This window comes from Staurois parvus, unplaced genomic scaffold (assembly GCF_062004578.1).
Source record: "Staurois parvus isolate SC_StPar_1 unplaced genomic scaffold, SC_StPar_1.0 ptg000090l, whole genome shotgun sequence".
Lineage (NCBI taxonomy): Eukaryota > Metazoa > Chordata > Amphibia > Anura > Ranidae > Staurois > Staurois parvus.
In genome coordinates this window covers 6,256,894-6,281,385 of record NW_028317886.1, presented here as the reverse complement: position 1 = coordinate 6,281,385, position 24,492 = coordinate 6,256,894, and the positions used below count along the sequence as shown (strand labels likewise).

The window sequence follows — 24,492 nt, the reverse complement described above, 5'->3', positions numbered from 1 at the left end:
CCAATGAGTGTTTCTAGGCACTCTCTGCTTGTACTGGTAACTGTCACAAAACAGAACATGTGGGGAAATCAAAATTTGTACAGTTGTCCCCAGGAAGAAGAGGAAATCTTCCAATTGGGATGCCTCTAGAATCAACTGTGTAAGGTGTCCCCTAAATTCCTGTTGTATCTCTGACACAGCATGTGAAGAGAAATTTTCTCAATGATGCACAGATAGAAAAATAATACACACATCACATCACATCACATCTGGGAACCATTCTGTCATACTTACATGATCACCAAAGCGGCCATGAGCTTATAGCAGAAAGGGAAATGCCGCCGATGAAAGGCATACTGACTTTGCCAGCTGGAAGCAGTTCTGTTATGCAGCAGATAGAATGTGAGTTAGGGGACCCACACCTCCGTGCACTCAAACCCACACAGATGTTAAATTGGCAGCGACTGAGTCCCACTTGACAGGAATGGAATTACCTGCATGGGGATGCATGAAACACCTGTGCAACCCTGTGCGAGCAAACATGGCCTTGGCATGTGTGAACACTTAAATATGCCCACATAAATGAAGACAAAGCATTAAGGGCATTAAATGGCTCAGCATTATTTGTTCTTGTCCTGAGTACTTTTTGTTTGTTTTTGGATGTAGTTTGTTGGTATTTGAAATGTTAAAAGCAATAGGTGTGAAAAAAGTGTGAAAATAGCACCTTAAAATAAAAAAAGTTAATATTGTAGCTTATTTATTCATTTATTTATTTTCTGTATTTTAGGTCATGTTTCCTTTTAGCAAAAGACAACCCCCAAAAAAAGGACTTTTAAATTGTATACTATTTCTTTAACCATTAGCCGCCCAGCCAATGGCCATTTGGCGGCCGGCAAAACCTTCAGCGTTCCGGGTGGACGCCATATGGCGTCCTCCCAGGCATGCACAGTTTGCCTGCTTGCAGAGCCTCACAGCGGCGCGATCTGTCAAAGGCCGCGTACCTCGGACACGGCCAATGACAGATCTGAGTACCGGCCCCGTTGCCGGTACCATGTGACCTGCTGTGACCAATCACAACAGGTCACATGACAGTTGTATACAATGGATGGCTTCATTCATGCCATACATTGTATACTAGTGTGCCTAGATGTGAATGATCACAGCGATCACATGCACAAGCTGGGCAAATCACAGCCCAGCTGTGTCATGTGATTAGCCATGGCCAAATCACAGCTAAGCACAAAAAAAAAAAGCCCTGAATGAACCGATGTCATTCAGGTAAATGCTTGCTTATAGCAAAGTAATTCTTTGCTATAAGCAAATTGTGTAAAAAAAAAAAAAAATACTGATCACTTCCCCCAAAGTAGTACAATGTTACTGTGGTAACATTGTACTACTTTGGTCAAAGTGAAATATGAAAAAAAATCTTAAAAAAAAAGAAAAAAAAGAAATAAAAAATTAAAATTTTTTCATTTTCCGAAAAATTATGACAAAAAAAATACAACTTCAAAAAGGGGTCATTTGGGGGATATCTGTACTGTTCTGACATTCTTGGACCTCAAGAAATTAGATTGGCCGTCAGTACTTCAGGATTGATCAATTTTCAGATCTATACCATAGTTTATGAACTCTATAACTTCCCTACAAACTAAAAAATACATCCTAATTTGGGTTATTTTCACCAAAGACATGTAGCAGAATACATTTTGGCCTACATTTATGAAGAACAATTATTTATTTGCAAACTTTTATAACAGAAACAAAGAAAAACATGTTTTTTTTCAAAATTTTCAGGCTTTTTTTGTTAATTTAGCAAAAAATAAAACCCCAGCGGTGATTAAATACCACCAAAAGAAAGCTCTAGTTGTGTGAAGAAAATGATAAAATTTTAGTTTGGGAACCATGTTGTATGACCGCGCAATTGTCATTCAAAGTGTGAGAGCGCTGAAACCTGGAAAATGGCCTGGGAGGGAAGGGGGTAAAAGTGCCCGGTATGGAAATGGTTACATTTTTCATGTTGTGATTCAGACCAAATTTTTTATCACAGTAATAGCGATGAGCTAATCTGCCTGGGTTCAATTCACCGAGTGTTCAACAAATTTTGTTTGAAATATGATGAACCCAAACTATGAATTCTATTGAAGTATTAGGGAGATAAAACCTGTGGCTAAATTGTGGCCATTTTTGGCTTAATAGACAAATTATTGTCAAAAAGGGCATGGTAGTTGGCCGCTACCATGGTGAACATTTAACAAATCAAAAAAATGAAAATGCAGAGGATCTTTTTAGCTACACTTTGATGTCGACATGGAAAAAAACCACCAATACTTTAAATTAATTGCTTGATGAATGCCTTTAAGGTTATTTAATGCAATAGAACAGTATGATTCTCACACATAGTGCCAGCCACACTGTATATAGTATACCACATATTTTGGATTTTTTCCTTTATGTTTTATTTTTTACATTTAGTTTGGTTTACATATAGAAGCCTCACTCCAATCTGATTAAGTTCTTGAATTAAAGGCTTTTTGGGTAGTTTGACTGTGATGCCTGATTTTCCATTAAGCAGTAAAAGGCATGAATTGACAGGTATAAGTAGAAGCCACGACAAATCTAAATGCTATAGGAAGATGACTTCTTAGACTTCTGCTATGCACAGCACAAACACAGGTTTACTTTTGCTATAGAGATTCAAGTGTATTAGCTGAGAGGCAACAACTAAAAATATTTTATAGTGGATAGACAGCAAGTAAACAGCTTGGTTAAGATGGAGAGAAGAGACAGGTTTTATCATGAAGTAAATATTACAGTGTATTATCTAAGGGATAACAGACACTAATAATTTATAGTCACTCAACAGTAAGGGGGTTATTTACTAAAATGGAGAGTGCAAAATCTGGTGTAGCTCTGCACAGCAACCAATCAGCTTTCAGGTTTCATTGCCAAAGCTTAAGTGAATGAGTTGAAGTTAGAAGCTGATTGGCTACCATGCACAGTTGCAACAGATTCTGAGTTCACCAGTTTTGGTAAATCTCCCCTTCTTGAAGCAGTTCAGATGGGCAACAATTTAGGAGAAAGAGATGAAACAAGTTTTATCTTAAAATAAACATTACAGTGTATTATCTGAGAGACAACATATAAAGAGACAAAGAAACATAGTATCTTCATAATGCTAGAGCACCAAAATAGGCCTCAAGTTTAAGGCACAATGCAAGGTTTACTTGCAGATGACAATGAGCTGCAGAAATGCTGTGCAGTCTCCTGAAAGTACCAAAGCACTGAAATAGGTCCCAAACTTTGAGATACAATGTGGGATTAGCCCTGCAGACATGACCAAATTTGCTGCAGACGTAGAACTTTAGAAACATTGTTCACTATCTTTGGAGCGCCAGAGCAAACTGCAAACTTTGAAATACACTACAAGATTTTCACTGCATCAAATATCTGAACATGTGTAGCTAAAGTCAAGATGCAAAACTATTGTGGAGCATCTTCAGTTCGGCAGAGTACCAAAATGCGCTGCAAACTTTTTGGCACGATACAGAATTAAATCTAAAGCAAAGTGCTGTGGAAAAATTGTGTGGAATCTTTACAGTTCTGGAGCACCATAGAAGGACAGGAGAAGTGGCAGAAGCTGGTAATAATGTCAGGTAATCTTCGTTATTTCTGGTCAGGTGACACCTAAAAGTTTAATTTGTAGCATTAGTAGCTAGAGTTTTGTAATTATTGGAAATTCACAACTGGTTCATTTTTATGAATGTAAGCTAGTCCACACTGTGGGGGGACAGAAAAATTGACCCCTCTGTAATGAAACCTCCTGCTGCACTAAAGACCACCTCAGGCAGCCCATTGGCTGCTGGACAAGCAAAAAGCTCAAGTGTATAATGTGCATGCTCCAGCCATTGCTCTAGCATTGACACCATGGAGTCTTCATTTTTTATAGTGTCTTCATTATCCTTGGACCTAATGCAGTCTGCAGTCATGTGGTTTGGGCACTGCCTGTGACTGCTGCCTGTAGTCAGGCCTGGCTAGTGTGGCTTAAAACAGCACTGAGGAAGCCACTATCACTGCTGCCTCACCTTTAAGGTATCTAAGGTTCAGAGGCACATTTGTCATTAGAGGAACACTGTCACCATCACAAAAGGTCACTACTGGACAAGACATGTGGTGGCACTACTAGCTCATGCAGTATTACCCATCCTGCATCATTTCCAGCCTCTCGAAGACTGACTTAGTGTGTATTGAAATATATGTAGAGTCCCTGTCCATGCTTACTTGACCACTTATGTGTACTCTATCACTAACAATGTGGTCCAGTAACACACTCCACATGCTAGTGATAGGCAGCAATGGCCTAATGGGCAGATTAGTGGTGGCTGAGTAACTACCACTGTGTAGCTGTGGTCTTAAACGAGCAGGTAGTGATTGATTTCATATGAAGAAATGGCAGCAGCTTCAAAAGCTGCCATTAGGACAATGGGCATAGGAGTTATTTGAGGACATTTTTTTCTTCCACTCCATAAGCTATATAAGAAATACCTACCTTGGGAAGGATACTGCTGGAGATGGTTGGGTAGGTGTATGCAATCTTTCACCTGACCCTCCTTAACATTGCCTCATGACCTACTTGACAGGGTGTATCTTATTACTCTAAAACCCCTTCCAGCCACTAGAGGCTGAAGATGTTGCAGCCAATGCACTAGAAAAATGCAGTGGTGGGAGGAGGCAGAAATATAAGGAACAAGGAGGAGAAGTGTGGTCCATTTGCCACTAGCTTCTCTCACTGAGGTGCTGCTCCCACTGAGCACCCAAATAGACTGGTACCCAAATAGAAAGCACTTTACAGTGCATAGGAGATATGCTTCAGGCAGAGACAATGGCATCGTCAGCAGCAAATACAATATAAAACCCAACACTTCAGAGTTTTAAGGACTAGCCCTGGGGACAACAGTAGTTGCTTTTACCTGCAGGGAAGTGATAACAGATGGCTTAGGATGACTGCTGTTCCTGATGGCAGCTATAACAAAAGAGGGAATAAATATGTGGTGCTTTGGTGCACACTACTTTACTGCACAAGTATGCCATAACATGCGTAAGCACCATGTGTATGCTGCAGACTACATGGGCTGTGGACAGCAACTAACAACAGCAAAAAACAGTATGAAAAATGACTTTTGGTTCTCTGATCTGTGAACAAGGGGGTATCTAACCGCACTGTGGTCCAGAAATTTATCGTAGTATAGCACAGTATACCGACTAGATTTCCCTACACGGACTGACAAATAACTGCTGGAAACCTAACCTTTTATACTGAGGAGGCTGGCACATAACAAAGCCCAATTACTGGCCATAGAAACCCTGCTGACCACAATTGAAAGTACAGGTAGTGCAATATAGTTACAAATTTTGAACTTGCTAGATCCATCACGAACTCATGGTAGCTGTGTTCCCAAACCTCTCTTGATGAGTTTCTATGATTTTTATAGTCAAACTGACTGTTAAATACAAGCAATTATTTTTTTTATCTTTTACTAGGGATATCTATAAAATGATATTCATTTTATTTAGTAAATAACCACAAAATTATAATGGTCACTATGGCTTCTCTGCAGTTGGCAAGTCTGGCATGCAATATTAAAGCTTCTGGCCATAATACTATAGTTAATGATAGATTAATCAATTAGCCTTTTTGTAATTACACCTGAATATTTTCAGCCTATTCTTTAATTTATTAAAAAGAAACTATTTTCTCTTTTGTAATGAAAATAAATTGTGTCAATGGCAGGTAATGCATAATAGTTGTCTGCCAAAATGAAACTACAAATATGCCATTACTTCCATTGTACGTACCTGCTAGAAGACTAACATGTATGTGTTTAGATCACAAAAATTAAAAAAAGAATAATCTGCAACAGCATAAATTACTTTTTTATGGTATCAACCACCATGCACTGAAGAGTAAGCAATGTAGTCATTGCTAATTTATCTAAGATGTGTTCTTCCTTTTCAGTTCTATGCCAAAGAAATAATATGGTAGCTGTATAAACTATTAGTTGAAAGGGTAAACAAAAAGGATGGAATAAATAAGGTCAATCTTGCTATAGCTCAGTGCTTCTGTGATTTTCCTTTTAATCAATGCCATTCTGTCAGCTGCTGCTACAGTATGAATGTATTGATAGAATAAAAGTTTAAACTGAAATGGGGAAATGTTATTATAGCTTTCTAAAGAAATCAAGATAAATATTCAGTACAGTTGATTGAATAATGAAAAATCCACTAAACTAGCAGATTTCCCAGTCTGCACCCGCAATCCTGGTCTACTGATCTGCCTTTTTATCCATTTACATTGAGTTATATTAAAATGATGAATGACTGATAGAAAAATTATCTCTGCTATGGAGCTGATAGAGTTGAGTCCACTATACTCTAATGTTCAATTTATTTGACATATAATACAACTGGTTACGACCCCTATACAGTTCAGAAAGATCAGTAGCTCCTACTCTCCATAGAGGAGACCTGGATGCAAGGAATGTAGGTTTCTAGCCTCCATGCTGAATTCTGGTCACCTGATAGCAAATAATAGACCCCATATTTATCGCTGCAGGGTGTTAGTCTCACCCTGTGACATAAATGATGCAAAAGAAAGAAATGTACTGTACTTCCTTATTAGCTGCAGTCTTAATATAGTATAGGGTTTAAAGTGGAACTTTAGTCAGGAAATTAAGTCTTGCTAGATCACTTCAGGTTGGCCCTTTTGCCGGTATAGCTATGTAAAACATTAAAAATAAGTGCCTATACTGTTTAAAATCCAGTAATGCACATTCTCATTCTGCTCTGCACATGCAAAGTTACTCTCTTATTTTCTGCATAGTGCCAAAAGTGTAAAGGCCGATCTGCTGACAACCTAAAGAGATTATGCAGCTCAGGGCCACTGGCTTCAGCAAAATGGTAGCATCCAGCAGAAAGAAACAGGTACAATGCTGAAGGCAATTTACAGCACACATTAATTTTGGTAACATAATTAGTAACCAATAGCCAAAAGGCGGCCGGAAAAATGTATTATATTTCCGGGTGGACGCCAAATGGCGTCCTCCCGCACATGCGCACTTTTTGCACTTGCAGAGCCACGCAGCGGTGCGATCTGTCACCGGCCGTGTACCTCGGACATGGCCGATGACAGATCTGAGTATCGGCCCCATTGCTGGTACCATGTGACCTGCTGTGACCAATCATAGCAGGTCACATGACAGTTGTATACAATGGATGGCTTCATTCATGCCATCCATTGTATACTACTGCCTAGCTGTGAATGGTCACAGCTAATCACATGCACATGTCATGTGATTAGCTGTGGCCAAATCACAGCTAAGCACAAAAAAAAAAACAAAAAACAAAAAATCCTGAATGAATTGATGTCATTCAGGTAAATGCTTGCTTATAGCGAAGTAATTCTTTGCTATAAGCAAATTGTGTAAAAAAAAAAAAAAATACTGATCACTTCCCCAAAGTAGTACAATGTTACTATGGTAACATTGTACTACTTTGGACATAGTGAAATATGAAAAAAAAAACTTAAAAAAAAGAAAACAAAATAATAAAAAATTAAAAATAATTAAAAAATATATATATATATATTTTTTTTTTCATACTGTCACCAGTCAGTGTCCCTGCTCACCACCATGCCAGTTATATGAAGACGCTGTACTGCACTGGTGACAGTATGTAAAAAAAAATAGTGAAAATAATTTTTTGCATTTTTTCATTTTCCGAAAAATTATGACAAAAAAAATACAACTTCAAAAAACTCGCCATGCCTCTTATGAAGTACGTCGGACTGTCTACTCTGCAAAAAGGAGTAATTTGGGGGATATCTGTACTGTTCTGACATTCTTGGACCTCAAGAAATTAGATTGGCCGTCAGTGCTTCAGGATTGATCAATATTCAGATCTATACCATAGTTTGTGAACTCTGTAACTTTCCTACAAACTAAAAATACATCCTAATTTGGGTTATTTTCACCAAAGACATGTAGCAGAATACATTTTGGCCTAAATTTATGAAGAACAGTTATTTATTTGCAAACGTTTATAACAGAAACAAAGAAAAACGTGTTTGTTTTCAAAATTTTTGGTCTTTTTTTGATAATTTAGCAAAAAATAAAATCCCCGGCGGTGATTAAATACCACCAAAAGAAAGCTCTAGTTGTGTGAAGAAAATGATAAAATTTTAGTTTGGGTACAATGTTTTATTTTTTTTTGTTTACAAACGATTTTATTGTACATGAGTAGACAGTAGAACAACAGCACACTTTAAAAGTGATATTGTCAGCAAAAACAAGGCACTTTTGAAAAGTACAATACATAAAGGTATATTAACATAACAAAGAAGATAAGAAAAAAAAGAGGAAGTTACAAGTGCATGAAGTATGTAAACGACAAAGTAGGTTAGGTGATACACCTGTCAATAGTACATGCCAGCCAACTTTTACTGGGGATGTTATTAAGCATGTAATAAGTGTCTGCAATCTCTCCATGACTCCCATTTTTCATCGTATAAGTGCATCTTATCCAGTAGGGTATAATGAATGCGTTCCATAAGCATTACAGTGTCAATTCTGTGTAAAACGGAGTCCAAGGGTACAACATTGGACCTCCAATGTAGGGCAATAGACCATAAAGTGGCAATACATAATGTGTGTATCAATCTCAGATTGGCATCAGAGACCCCTGGGATATGGGCCCCCAATAAACAGGTCTGCATGGACAATCGTATCGGGGCACCCGACAATAAGGCAGCGACCTCAGAAATCCTACGCCAGATCAAAGATATGGTCGGGCAATCCCAAAATATATGAACCAAAGTACCCGTGCAGTCACAGCCCCGAAAACATAGAGGGGACGTTTGTGGAAACAGTACATGTAGTCTTGACGGGGTATAATACCATCTGGTTAGAACTTTAAGGGCCGTCTCACGAACTGAAAGAGATCTAGAGCTCTTGCATATATTATCCACCATGGAATCCCAATCCTCATCCGAAAAAGTGACGCCACAATCCTCCTCCCATTTTCGTCTGTACAAAGGGGGAGCATGAAAAGACAGATCAAAAATTGGTGATAAAGATTTGAGATAAGACCCCTACCCCTGGGAGAGTCACGGCTGATACGTTCAAAAAAGGAAATCGGAGAGGATGGGGTAAGGCCAAAGTGCGCCTTAAAAAAGTGCCTAATCTGTCTATAACGAAGGTACTCACGAAGAGGAACATCAAACAACACGCGCAGCATATCAAAGGTAATATAAGATCCTCCTCTTTGGAAATCAGATAATCTGATAAAAGATCGATCATACCACCAACGAAACATATGAGGGGAAGAAAAGGCTACAACAAAAGTAGGATCCCCAAAAAATGACACACCTGGGGGAATAGAAGAGACTAAACCCAATTTAGATTTGTGTTTGGACCAAAGCGTCAGTGAGTGAGTCACTATGGAGTTATGAAAAACAGTCGATCGGGGGGAGATGTTAGACCATAAAATTCCCGGTAAATAAAAAGGACGTATCGACTGAGACTCAAACTTGATCCACGGGATTTGAGAGTTAATAGTAGCCCATTGTGACAATTGCGCAAAACGAGCCTAGAGATAATATAGCCAAAAGTTAGGAAGACCGAGACCTCCCGACCGTTGTGAGCGATACAAAATGGATGAGGCAAAACGTGGATGCTTATTTCCCCAAATAAAATTATTAATAGTCCGCTGAAAATGATCCAAAAAGGTTTTTGAGACCGGAACTGGAAGTGCTCTAAAAAGATAAAGCAATTTGGGCAAAATATTCATTTTAACCGCCGTGACTCTACCCAGAAAGGAGATATGATAACCGTGCCAGATCTTCAGTAGAGTAGAGAGACGCGATACACATGGTGGATAATTAGCCGCAAATATATCCGAGTATCTGGGAGTGAGGTTAATCCCCAGATAGGATATCCTGTCCTTGACCCAGCGAAATGGGAAAGAACTACGGAGAGATGCACTTAGGGAGTCAGGAACATTAACAGGCATGACCACAGATTTGGTAAAATTAACGGTGAGACCTGACACTTTGGCAAAATCGTTCAATACAGCACACAAGTTAGGTAAAGAAGTCAACGGGTTAGTAATAAAAAGCATAACATCATCAGCATACATGCTCAATTTAAAATGTGAAACTAATAATGAATAGCCAGAAATATCCGAATGTGATTTAATCGCCAATGCCAAAGGTTCCAACACCAGCGCAAATAAAAGGGGTGAAAGAGGACAGCCCTGGCGGGTACCTCTACCCAATGTAAAGAAGTCAGAGTTACAGCCAGGAAGCCTAATTCTCGTTTTAGGAGAGTCATACAGGGCATGTATGCCTGCCAAAAACCCCTCACTAAAGCCCATTTTCTGTAGCAAGGAGAACAAGTAGGGCCAAAGAACACTATCAAAGGCCTTGTTTATATCCAAACTCATCAACAGAACCTCTTTGGAATGTAAATTGGCGTCTTGAATAACATTTAGAGTGAGACGAATGTTATCAGTAATAAATCTGTCGGGAATAAAACCCGACTGGTCTGGAGAGACCAAAGAGGAGATGATAGGGGCCAACCGGTCCGCCAAAATACGGCTAAATATCTTTAGATCATTATTCATGACTGAGATTGGTCTATAGTTTAGCGGTAAATCCGTCAGGACCCGGCACAGTAGAGCGCTTGAGCGCGCCTATCGCACATGTTATTTCCTCTAAAGTACAGGGGGCATTAAGAGTGACAATCTGAGAGGGTGTAAGGGCAGGGAGGGGTATAGAGTCCAGCCAAGAGTCCGACAGAGGGACAGAATCTGACTGCGGAGGAGCTAGTAGTTTAGAATAAAAATGTTCGAAAATACCCAAGACTTCCTGAGGTAGAGATGAGATAGCACCCGAATTTGTGCGTAATTTATACACGTGTGGGGGGCGCAGAGAGTGGTTCAACTTCCTTGCGAACATGGTAGATGCCGAGTTACTATGTAATAGGAATGAGGCCTTCGACCAGCGAAGGGCCTTTTCAGTTTTTTGGGAAAGCAGGGCATTCAGTTCCAAGCGCTTTTGGGACAGTAGCTGTTTATTAAGTAGAGATGGATTAGCGACATGGCTTCTATAGTGTGCTTCTAATTCTCGGGTTAGAAGTAGTATTTGCTGCCAACGTTTTCTATTTCTGGATGAGGCCATGGAGATAAGTCGGCCTCGTAGGACCGCCTTGTGGGCTACCCAGAGTGTGGCTGGGGAAATATCAGGGGTTAAATTAGATTGAAAATATTCCTGAATAGATGTAACCACTTCCTGGCGAGAGTCAATATCGGTTAGCATAGAGTCATTAAGTCTCCAAGAGAAGGGAGTAGGTGCCAATCCCACAAATGTGATAGATAAGGCCACAATACTGTGATCCGACCAGGGGCTCAAATGAATGCAAGCTACCTTAGAATTAGCTAGTAAAATTGGGGTACAATATATATAGTCTAATCTAGCATAAGAGTCATGTGGGTGGGAATAAAATGTGTAATCCCTGGCTCCGGTGTTGTGCGCTCTCCAGGCATCCACCAACTGGAGGGTATCTAATTTCTTAGTAAGGGATTTTGGGAAAGCCTGGGAAGAATGCGAGGGGGAACTACGGTCCAAAAGAGGATTTGCCACCAGATTAAAATCCCCACCCAGCAAGAGATGAGGAGACAAAAACCTATCCAGAGTACCAAAAAATTTTGAAAAAAAGGTAGCTTGTGCTGAATTCGGTGCATATACATTAGCAATAGTAAGTTCTCGACCTGAAAGGGTGCCTTTAAGAATGATAAACCTACTGTCCGGATCACGATACACATGTTGAACCTCAAAGGGGAATGAGTTATGTAGAAAGATGGCTACGCCCCTACTCTTGGAGGAATGCAGGGTATAATACCCCTGCCTATAAGATCTATGAAAATATGTCGGGTGTTTTGCAGCTGCAAAATGTGTTTCCTGTAATAAGATAATCTTGGCTCCCAGTCGTTTATATTGAAGAAAGGCCGTTTTGCGCTTGTTTGGCGAATTGAAACCCTGGACATTATGCGAAATACATTGAATTACCATAGTAAACAGAGCTTATTACTATCATCATAAAAGTACACATTACAAGGATATCCCCTAAAATTAATTGGCTAGACATAGAAATCCGCAGGTCTATAGCAGACAGACGTACAGGTGGCAGAACCAGCCCAGGGGACCTCCCGGCCCCAAGATGGGGGCCATGATGTCCACAGACCGACACAACACCATCCTCATGCACTAAAGTGTTGAAAAAAAAGAAGACAAAAAACAATAGAGAGGAGATTTGAAGAGCTCCTACAAATAAGGTAACTAAAGAACATGGATCAGGCTGAAAATTTGTCATACCTGATAAAACAAAAAGTTCAAATATTAAGGGGCCAAATGGGCCCAAACCCTGTCTCCCTAAAACATGGAAAACGGAACTGCCACCCCTCAATCGGGCGGCGACACTTCCGGCCATGTCAGGAGGCAGGGTGGGGTAACGTGTCAAAGAGTTGTGGAACCATAAACCAATGGGCGCAATTAAGAGGGACCAAAGACCCTTGTTATACCTTAACTCGTCCAGCTATCAATGCAAGACACACACATTACTCAGGATTATAAAATTAACATAGCAGTAACCATAGAAATACACATCCTGACAGCGTAAGATGTAAGAAACAAAATCCCTGTGTCTCAATTCTCAGTAAAGTCATAAAAGACAATAGGCAAGACCAAGGACTGTCAAACAATAGGTAATAGGCAAGTGAGAATGGACCTATCAACTCGGATCCTGTCTGACTCTCCTTCTATCTCTCCGTGGAGATGGGGTATGCCAAATGGGAGAGACACGAGGGGTGGAGGGTGGACGTTGAGGTGATGGGGCATCCGCTAGGCCCAGTTTGGCCAAGATTGCTCTACCTTCAGAAGGAGATGTAGCTATATATGTGCTTCCATTATGTGGAACAATCAACTTAAAGGGAAAGCCCCATTTGTAGCGAATACGAGCTGAGAACAGGACCGTTGTGACTTCTTTCATTTTTCTACGCTTCTCCAACGTGGCCGGGGAAACATCTGGAAAGATTTGTAAGACCGAGCCTTCAAAGGAGATCGTAGGGGTATTGCGAGCAGCTCTGAGTATTTCCTCTTTGGTCAAAAAGTCCCTCATGCACAGGACAATATCCCTAGGTGGCTTGTCAGTAGGAGGTTTAGGGCGCAGGGCTCTATGGATGCGGTCACAGGCAAAAGACCCAGGGTCACGATCCGGGAGGAGTGATTGAAATAATTTGGTCACGATTAAGGAGAGGTCAGACACAGACTCCGGGATTCCCCTGATTCGCAGATTATTCCTGCGATTGCAATTATCAAGGTCCTCCACCTGCGCCTGTAGTTGAAAAAAGGCCGTTTGTAAATGATCATGCTCTCTGGAAAGTTCACCATAGGCCAGGCTAAGTTCATCGTGTTTGGTTTCTAAGCGGTCTGTCCTGGAGCCCAGCGTGCCTATTTCCTGAGAGAGAACATTAGTGCTTTTATGCAATTCTGATTGAAATTTGGCGGCTAGTTTGGCGTACATAGAATCCAAGCAGGACTCCAAGTCCCCTTTTGTAAGTTGCTGTGTATTTTCACTGACCAAGGCCGATAAGGGAGCGGTGGTATCCTGTGTGGGATCGGACAGGGATGCTCGCTCTGTATTGACTGGAGACATGTTACAAAGCTCGTGTGCCTTAAGTAGGTATGGCGTGAGGGACTTCTGGGCTTGTCCCTTTTTTTTCTTTGTGGACGGCATACAGGGAGTCTCCTGGGGGTGATCAACTGAAACTAGGATAATGAATGGAGATTATAACCCCAGGGGACCTATAACGCCCAAAATAGGTTTAGGGTTGTAGTTACATGAATGCGGTTAGATTCATCTGCGAGAACATTATATTGTAAAGATAATTAGCAAGTCATGGAAGGGTAGAGAGGACATAGATCACAGTAACACGCAGATATAGCACACCGGAGCAGGATGATGGCACCAGATCCCAACCTAGGACACAAGAGGGACAAGTGGGAAGCAGAGGACCTCCAACACCGAGCACAGGGCCCTCCAGGGAGACACTCCACGGGGCAATATTAAGGCCCCAGTAGGCCTCTGAGCCCAACAGGGGCTGTGGTTACAGGAGATGGCAGGCTCCGGGGTCAGCAACGTGAGGCCCACTCCCAGATCACTGTGGGGGGAGCTAATAATAAGAGGGCACCCGCATCCCCCACTCACTGTGACCAGATGGAGGCTCCAGACCGGTGATGTAGGCCGCAGAGGCCGCCGCCACCGCGGGAAGCAGCAAGGCTCAGCGGCGTCTCTCCCCCAGTCCCAGCAATGCAGAGGGCGCCGCGGATGTCCCCAGGTGATCTCCCACAGCACGGATGGCAGCAGGTGCGGATGGGACAGCTGATGGGTGGCGCCGGAGCCCCGGCCCACGCGGCCGCACCAGGCCGCGGACGTCAGCCGCCACGAGGGGCGGAAATATCACCCGGGTTCCGACTCCCCGGGATCGGGGACACTACCCGGGTCCTCCGCCGTCACTCCGTGATCCGCTGCCGCACGGATGGCAGCGGATTTAAAAGCTCGGCACCGGAGCTCCGGATTATGCGGCCGCTCCGGTCGCCATCTTGGACACGCCCCCCTGGGTACAATGTTTTATGACCGCACAATTGTCATTCAAATTGTGAGAGCGCTGAAACCTGGAAAATGGTCTGGGTAGGAAGGTGTAAAATTGCCCAGTATTCAAATGGTTAATCAGCAGGGACGGACTTACCATTTGGAAACTCGGGCACTGCCCGAGGGCCTGGGGTCAGTAGTGGGCCCCATGAGATGCCCCTGGTACCTTTTTCATAGGCTTTTTTGAGTTTGGGCAAGGACACAGGGGCCCCATGATCCCTTATTGCCAGGGGGTCCCATGAGTTGTCAGTCCAATCCCTGTTAATCAGGAATGTATGTTCTTTATAAAAGAACATCATTTTTTATCACGTTGCTATGGGTAAAGCTTTGCTCTAATTATCAGTACAGAGATGTCACAGGAATAAAACTACAAGTAAACTGCACATACTGTAAATCTCCCATTCTTATACCTCCTCTGGCCCTATGAGCTTTGGAATAGCTGTATGTCCTTTAGCAAAAATTGTTGTGTTTGCTTTGATTAAATTTGAGCATTGAGTACTTCACTAGGGATGACAGCAAAATTTCATCACACTTGAGCTTGCTAAAAAATAAGCAGTTTTGTCTATTATTTCGCCATCAGCACTACAAGATGAAATTAGAAAATAAATGTGTGTAATCAACCTATTTCTCTACGCATGCATTTTTTTTTTTGCACACATTTTAAAAATTGCACATTTTGTTAGAAAATTACCTAAATGTTTATATTATATATTTATTGAAAGCCCTGTAAATTATAACAGTAGCAGTTGCAATTATTTATGTTGCATGATATTTGTGTAACTGTTTATCAAATCTATATTTTTCAGGAAAAAATTCTCATTCAGGAAATGAATTTTAGTGCACACAAGCATAATATGATACCCATTTTCTTCGTAATCTATAAAAAATGCTGTATTAAGTAAATAGATACCAAACACGTCAAGCCTTAAATCGCATCATTGGTTGAGTGTTAACATTGAATGCATTCTTGTGTATGTGTGGGGTGGTGGGGGTTGCTTTTCTTTATTTATTTTTTGTCATTTTATTCTAATTTAAATTTTAAACACTTTTTAAAATTTAACTTTATTGCTATCACAGGGGGCAACAGGCCCCCCTATGTGATAGCACTGACAGGTTCACTGTAAGGAAACATCAGGGACCTCAAATGTCTCCCCTGCCCTCTACTGCAAGCAAACAAACACAGGTCTGTGCTTGATCAGCTGTTTACCCAAATTTTGATAGCTCAGAACTTGGAAATTCTTGGAGCTGCACACTTTCATCATTCGCTAATAGTTAACAGTGAGTGCATTCTCATGTGTGCACTTTATTATAATTCAAAGTTTAACACTTTTTTATTTAGCTACAGTGCTATCACAAGGGGGCCAACACACCCACTATGTGATAACATTGACAGGTTCACTTTATGAAGACATCAGGGGTAAAATAGAGCTCTGATGTCTCCCCTTCCCTCCAGGCAATCAAGCACAAGTCTGTGCTTGATCAGTTGCTTACCTGAATTTTGACAACTCAGAACTTCGCAATGCTTAGAGCCAAGCAAAAAGTGAACAGGTGGCTCTACAGCTACACCAGATAATGTTTACATGAAAGCTTGCAGCAGGCTGAAAGAAGTGATTCCAAACTTTTGGCTGCTGCAACCATGACCTTAATTTAACTCCTTGTTTGCTGGGACATTTATAAGCATACATTTGTCGATGACTGGTTAAAGAATTCCAGAATAAGTAGAAAGCTTTAAAAATATAAATGTGATTACTCCGTGCATAGGTGATTTTAGCTATATCAGTGCACTTGTGACAGAAACAATTGAGTACTGTCGTGAGACTTTTTTTCAGGACAAACTATCAGGGTACGTCCTCTTCTTCAATGTCCAAGCAGTACTCTTGGACCCTGTAGAAAGGGACATACCCCAAAAGCTTGTCCTGAAAAATTGTTTGTTAGTGCAAATAAAAATGTATCATGGACAGTACTCAATTGTTTCTGTGCATATGGGTAGATATATTCAATTTGCTGCAAAGAAAAAAGAATACATAGATTAAAAAAAGTTAAAACAAAATTATATATGATCCATAATGCCCCACGTGGCCTTTCAACTGTGGTCAGCATCATCATAATGTCCAATAATGGGGAATTTAATATGTGCTAAACCTTTCTTACACAGTGGCCTAACCAAGCTGATTTTATACTGTACAGCCATACATTATTTGTAGCTATTGTCTTAAAAATAATAAAATATCTTTTTTTTTATATGTTAAACCTGCCTTGTCTTTCTCTTTTACTTTGTGGTCTAACCAAGCTGCTTACTTACTCTCCAGGCACTATACAATACATGTAGCAGTTTCTCTCATATAGTGCACACTAATTGCTATATTAACATAAACCCTGCCTTATCTCTTCCTATTATATTTTGGTCTATCCAAACTGCTCAAAGAGAGTTCAGCCACTGTACAATATTTGGGACTATTGTCTCTCAAATAACACACTCTAATGTCTATTTCAAGATAAAACCTGCCTCCTTTCCCCCTCTTATATTGCAGTCTAACCAAACTGCTTACATACTTTTTAGCCGCTAAAAAAATATTTGTGGCCAATGTCTCTCAAATAATACAAACAAATGTTTAATGAAAGGGAATATCTGCATTGTCTCTTTCTATTTTCTGCCTATTCAAGCACAGTTGTACTGTCCTATTGCTAGCCAGTTTCTATCAAACACCCAAAGCTTATATTCTGAATATTTTGTGTATAAAAGAGAGGAGTCCAGGAAATGTAGGGCTCAGGTTTTCAAGTGAAATGTGGTTTTTGTGCAGTCTGTTTCAACATTTGATTAAATGTTTAAGGCAATTCAATGTGGTATTTTGTAAAAGAAACTCACAAACTATTCTACCTAAACTGTTTATACAAAGTTGTACAGTTTTTTAAAATCTTTGCCTTTTTTGTAATAGTAGACTTTATTACGGATTTTAGATCTGTTTTGGCTGGTACTTCCATCAGTCAGTTCAAGCTTGTTACCATTAAATGAAAAATAAAAAAAATTAAAAAAATCAGGTGACAGCAATGACTACCTAAAAAAGCACTTTTTAGGTTCAAATGGCTCAGATTATGGTTCTGCTGCTGTATTTGAGCCAAACCAAATGTAAAATAAAAAAAAAATCCCTGACACATTCAAAACATGTGATTTATGCATGCGGTGCTACTAAAGCTGTCTGTGAAAATTGTACTGTTCTGTCACACCACATACGATATAAAGGCATCTACAAAGCATGCATTTTAAGGGATTGGTGTTTTTTATGTCTCCCCCCAAGCTGCATTGAAAAAGACTATCTCCCCACTGTACAGTATATTTATTTTTATTTTTCTTTGTTAAATGTCTCCCATGGCAGTACCCAACTCCTCATGCACCATTTTTGCAACAGATTGCCTATTGTCCTTGAAAATCACCAGAAATTAATGTCACAATTCACCCCTATAAACATTAAGTAAATGAATTGCTAAGTTTACCACCTTTTGTACTACTAACCCCTCCCTCTTAGATTGTAAGCTCCAAGGCGCAGGGCCCTCCTAACCCTCTTGTATTGAACTGTATTGTTGCTATATTGTCTCCCGTTATATTGTAAAGCGCTGAGCAAACTGTTGGCGCTATATAAATCCTGTATAATAATAATAATAAAAGTTTAAGTTTTGCAAATTTCAAACAGAATTCGATGAACTTCCTGTAAATCAAACTCACTGAAACGTAATCCACAAAAATGTCATAATAAATATGAACAATAGGTAGTGTACATACTGTATATGTAATCTGTACATGCACAATGATACAAATCAAAAGTAATTTGGGGAAACACTGCATGTCTCCAAATATCATGATTAATGAACACACCGAAGACTCTAATGTACTCAAATGCCTTGGATAAAACAGCCCATTATATTAAAGTGTCTTAGGAATGATAGCTAAAAAGAATGTTGACATTACTTTTCCACCCTAAGTCATGCTTCGAGGGTTTAAAATATGGGCTACATAAGGAAATTAGAAGGTATTAAAAAATAGACATTTCTTTTATTCCCCAGATAGTAGAGAGTATTTTGCATCCATCCAAGATGTTTTTTCTTGCCAATCAATAGAATTACACTCGACACTTATCTTAGTGGGTTTTGAATAGCTGTCATTATTAAACTTTAACTTGCTCTTAAATATACCCATGGGCTTTATCAAAGCTTACAGCTGGAATTGAAATTCTGAGTGATAATATTGAAGCTGGAATTGTGTGTAAGTCTTTCCGGTACCAAGTGCAACCGTATTAACTAAGTAATAGCTCAACATCATTTGTGCACATGATTAAAGATGATATTGCTTAATAATTTTCTCCTTTTTTCAAAGAACACTAGTAAATAAAATGCTGTACTAAACACACAATATGTAGAAAGTTAGGATTCAATAAATTGGTTTTACAAACTGAAAACATCATAGAAAATTTTTTTTTTTAGTTTGATTCACAGCTTAAATCATTTTTTGATAGTGTTTACATTTACACACTAATATTTTTCTGCCATTGCTGAATAAAAAATATATATATTTGGCGTGAATAAGAAAACTACATTCCTGGAGTACTTAAAGTGTTACTAAACTCACAACAGTAAAATCAGTCAGTATATGTAGTAAATGCTTGTTATACTCACTATATTTGGTATAACATCATCTTTGATATTGTACAAAAAATTGAGTATCATATTGTGTTTTTGTGCACTAAGGTAAAAGACCACTGTATTGTACCAATTTGGCCTGTTACTTGAACGTGCTGTAAGGTTCTTTTCTTTATTTTTATTAAAAACGAAATAAAAAAATACTTGATTAAAAAAGGGGTTAACAGCCTGATATCTATATTCTTTACCTGCATGGTCTTCCTAGGTATGTGATATGTAGGGTCCTGGCAAGAGGATGGCCTGCGTATTCCTCAGTGTATACCTACTGATATTTTATTCAAGTTATTGGAGTTAATTTACTATAGGCAAATAGACTGTTCACTTTGCAAGGAAATGTTTATTTTGTGAAACTTCACCTTTCAAAGAATAACCACTCTAATGCAAGGACAGGTATTTTTGCTCGCATATGACTAGATTATGGAAGTCAGCAGTGGTTCACCTCATTCACTAAGCTAAAGGAATGTTTTCCTGCAAAGTGAACAGCCTATTTGCCTTTAGTACACTGCTCAAAAAAATTAAAGAAACACTTTGAAAACACATCAGATCTCAATGTAGAAAAATATCAGGCTGAATATCTATACTGATATGGACTGGGTAATATGTTAGGAACGTAAGGATGCCTCATAGCTTGCTGGAAATGAAAACTATCAACCTACAGGGGACTGAATTCAAAGAGAAAAAATTATGCAGTAGGCTACTCCATTTTGCTGAAATTTCATTGCAACAGCTAAAAATGGTACTCAGTAGTTTGTATGGCTTCCATGTGCTTGTTTGTATATCTGACATTGTTGTGGACATGCTCCTAATGAGATGACGGATGGTGTCCTGGGGTATTTCCTCCCAGATCTGGACCAGGGCATCACTGAGCTCCTGGACAACCTGAGGTGCAACCTAGCGATGTCGGATGGACCAAAATTATGTTATCCTAGAGATGTTCTATTGGATTTAGGTCAGGCAAGCGTGGATGCCCTTCAATGGTATCAATTCCTTCATTCTCCAGGAACTGCCTGCATACTCTCATCCCATGAGGCCAAGCATTGTCGTGCACCAGGAGGAACCCAGGACTCACTGCACCGGTGTAGGGTCTGAAAATGGGACCAAAGATTTTATCCTGATACCTAATGGCAGTCAGGGTGCCATTGTCTAGCCTGTAGAGGTCTGTGGATATGCCTCCCCAGACCATCACTGACCAACCACCAAAACAGTCATGCTGAACAATGTTACAGGCAGCATAACATTCTCCACGGCTTCTCCAGATCCCTTCATGTCTGTCATATGTGCTTTGGGTGAACCTGCTCTCATCTGTGAAAAGCACAGGGCACCAGAGGCTGACCTGCCAATTCTGGTGATCAATGGCAAATGCTAATTGAGCTCTATGGTACACTGAGAAGAGAGCCCACTAGAGGATGTTGGACTCTCAGGCCACCCTCATGGAGTCTGTTTCTGATTGGTCAGAAATATTCACACTAGTGGCCTTCTGGAGGTCATTTTGTATAGCTCTGGCAGTGCTCCTCCTGCTCCTCCTTGCACAAAGAAGTAGATACCAGTCCTGCTGATGGGTTAAGGACCTTCAACGGCTCTGTCCAGCTCTCCTAGAATAACTATCTGTCCCCTGGAATCTCCTCCATGCTCTTGAGACTGTGCTGGGAGACACAGCAAACCTTCTGGTAATTGCACGCATCAATGGAGGAGTTGGACTGCCTGTGAAACCTCTGTAGGATCCAGGTATCGCCTTATGCTACCAGCAGTGACACTGACCCTAGCCAAATGCAAAACTAACAGACAGAAAAGATGAGTAGGGAAAAAAAATGTCAGTGGCTTCCACCTGTAAAACCATTCCTGTTTTGGGGGTTGTCTCATTGTTGCCCATCTAGTGAACCTGTTGTTAATTTCATTAACACCGAAACAGCTGAAACTGATTAACAACCCCCTCTGCTACTTAACTGATCAGATCAATATCCCAGGAGTTTAATTGACTTGATGCTATACTCTTAAAAAGTGTTCCTTTAATTTTGTTGAGCAGTGTATATCAACCCCATACTCTTTGACTACAAGGTCTTCCTAGGTGCAGCTCTGCACTTCCTGCAAACTCTTATTCTTTGCCACTGCTAGTTGGACATCAACAACATTTCCGTCAGGAAGCAATTGAAAGTACACTACTGCTGCCGTTCTGTAAGCAGTTCTGTTTTTTACCAGCTCCTGACCGCGCTATAACCAAAAGACGGCTACAGCACGGTCAGCTAGTTCTGAGAGGGTGTCCATGGACGTCCTCCCAGAGCCATGCCCCCCCCCCACACACCCTGGGGTGTGCACAGGGCACGATCTGTGATCAGTGTGTACTTTGGACAGAGCTGATCACTGATTCAGGTAAAGGGCAAATCAGAGCTGCCTTTTACCATGTGATCAGCTGTGCCCAATCACAGCTGATCAAAGTGTAAATTGGAAATGCTGGTTATCGACAATCCTTTCTTCACACTGACAGTGTGTGAGGACAGGAGAGCAAGTAAGTGGCATTTCTCAGAGGGGACATCTATACTGATCATCAGGGCATTGATCAGTGCTCTGATCAGTATAGCCCCATCAGTGCCCATCACTGTGGCTAATAGTGCCCATCTGTGCTTGTTGTTAGTGATCATCAGTGCTGGCTATCAGTGTTGGCTAGCAGTGCCTCCTCAGTTCTAACTATCAGTGTAGCCTGTCAGTGCTCATCAGTGATGCCTTTCAGTGTTCGTTAGCACTGCCTATCAATGCCCATCACTGCGCCTATCAATACCCATTAGCGCTGCCTATCAGTGCCACATATCAGTGCTGCATATCAGTGCAGCGTCATCAGTGCCCATCAGTGCAGCCCCACCAGTGCACATCAATGAAGAAGATAAATCTTTTATTTACAAAACATTATAACAGAAACTAAGAAAAACTTTTTTTTTTCAAAATTGTTGGTCTTTTTTGTTTGGCCAAGAAAAATCCCCAGTGGTGATTAAATTCCACCAAGAGAAAGCACTATAGGTCCAAAAAAAATTTAGTTTGGGTACAGCATTGCATGATCCTGCAATTGTTATTCAAAGCTGAAAGCTGAAAGTTAGCCTGGGTACGTAAAAGTGCCCTGTAGGCAAGTGGTTAAAAGGGTCTTTTACATCCATAGATGAACTTTGTTTATTAATATTGTATGTTGTTCCATTTTTTACAAACATTTAAATAATCAAATATATCTTTTTTAGTGCTCCTTTAAATGATATTTGTATGAGATAATTTTATGCCTGGCAACATTTGAGTGTACATAATGTTTTTGTTGTTTTACATGCTGTAACACATATTATAATGTTTTTGGTTCTCTGATGGTTACATGATTATTTAATTTATTTTTTATTTGTCATATTTTTGTTATTGATAGCTCATAATTTGCTATTTATATCTTGTCTTGTTATTGGGAGAAAACAATGCTGTGCATATGGTGGTATGGTTCTGCTTTGAATTTTTTTAAATCTGAAGTAGAAAAAAAAGAACCTTTTTTTTGTTGGGGATGCTGGTCTATTTCTGCTTATAAATATTTATTTTTGGAAAATCACACACTTTGGTGAAGGGTTTATACCTCTCAGTAGGCAATAATTTTTTTTATTTTACATTAGAAGGCTAGCTTGTGATAACTGCTCTGTCCTTTGGCTATAAAATCACACTCAGCCTGCCAGCTATGGAGATAAAGAATAAGGTCAATTCAGCTGTAATAGTCAGAGAGCATGGAATATTTTAACGTATATCTACATCTTCCAATCAGGACACTCGTTCCATTATAAAATGCCAGAATGATTTCCCCTCGCCTTGGAAAATTTCCTTTCACTTTCTGTTCTGTCTACAAGATGGAAAGTACAGTAAATCTCAACAAGGGGACAGAGACAGCAAAAAAAAAAAATCTGACAGGGGTTTTAATTATTTTCTGTTCTACTCAGGGGCGGACTGACCATTTGGAAACTCGGGCACTGCCCGAGGGCCCGGGGTCAGTAGGGGGCCCCATGAGATGCCCCTGGTACCTTTTTCATAGGCTTTTTTTAGTTTGAGCAAGGATTCAGGGGCCCCATGATCTCCTATTGCCCAGGGGCCCCATGAGTTGTCAGTCCGCCCCTGGTTCTACTCAAAAATGTTGGCTTTGGATATACCTGATGACATAGTTCAAAATAAAGCACTATAAACATTTTGTAACCCTTTTAAAGCCTTATTACCTTACCTTTAAGAAAACAGTCTTCATTGTGAACCATAAATATTTTTTGCTTTTTATGGCAAGCTGCTCTGTGGACTTCACAGTGATTTTCATAGAACTCTCCATCTGAGCCACAGACCGGCTTGTAATGAGGTTTACAGTGCTCCATACATGCACACTCTGCTTGTCTGGTCTCTTGGTTAATTACACAATGTCTTCCAAGGCCACAGTACTTGTTTTCACAAGATCCTTGTCCATCTTCATGATAAAAATAACCTTTAAAAGAAAAAGCAAGGTAAGGATCATAGTTTTGTTTCAAACAAGCAATACAATTTTTGATAAGAAAAGTTGTTGGAAGCTTTGCTGTATTACCACACTGTACACTGCAAACTTGTAGTTGGAAAATACCTTGTTGAAAATTATTTCCTGTAAGTGATATTAATGGAAATACCTAGACTCAATACATTATCAGAAAAGAAAAGTAAGTAATACCATAAAGAGTATATGTTGGTATAAGAAGTTGTAGAAAGATATATAATGTTGGTATTTGGTCAATTTATGATGAACTATTGATATGTTTTTTATTCATTTAGATATCCTTTCCAAAGCTACTAAGGAAGCACATAGTTGTGAAACATGTTGCATTTTATCTTTAATATTAAGAGTTGTGGCTACTCCCAGTTATAAGTATTGCAGAAGTCCTCATCTTTGGATTATTACTACTATGTTGAGGAGACCACAACAACCTCTTGGAAAGGCGATTTACATTAGATTTTATGTGTGAAGTAATGTATACTTGTTTTAACTGTGTGGTGTCTTTGATTTTTTAAAAAACTGTGCTAATAAAATTATTATACTTTTTAACAT

General features: G+C 40.0%; 1 protein-coding gene across 2 annotated transcripts in view; it reads right to left on the bottom strand.

The window, feature by feature from the left end:
• Positions 1-24,492, bottom strand: part of FSTL5 (follistatin like 5) — an 841,716-nt gene that overhangs the window by 448,336 nt on the left and 368,888 nt on the right. For both annotated transcript variants that reach the window (XM_089670377.1, XM_089670378.1), the window contains exon 4: positions 23,653-23,901. In XM_089670377.1, the coding sequence (XP_089526503.1) occupies positions 23,653-23,901 (249 nt within the window). The remainder of the gene's footprint in view (positions 1-23,652; positions 23,902-24,492) is intronic.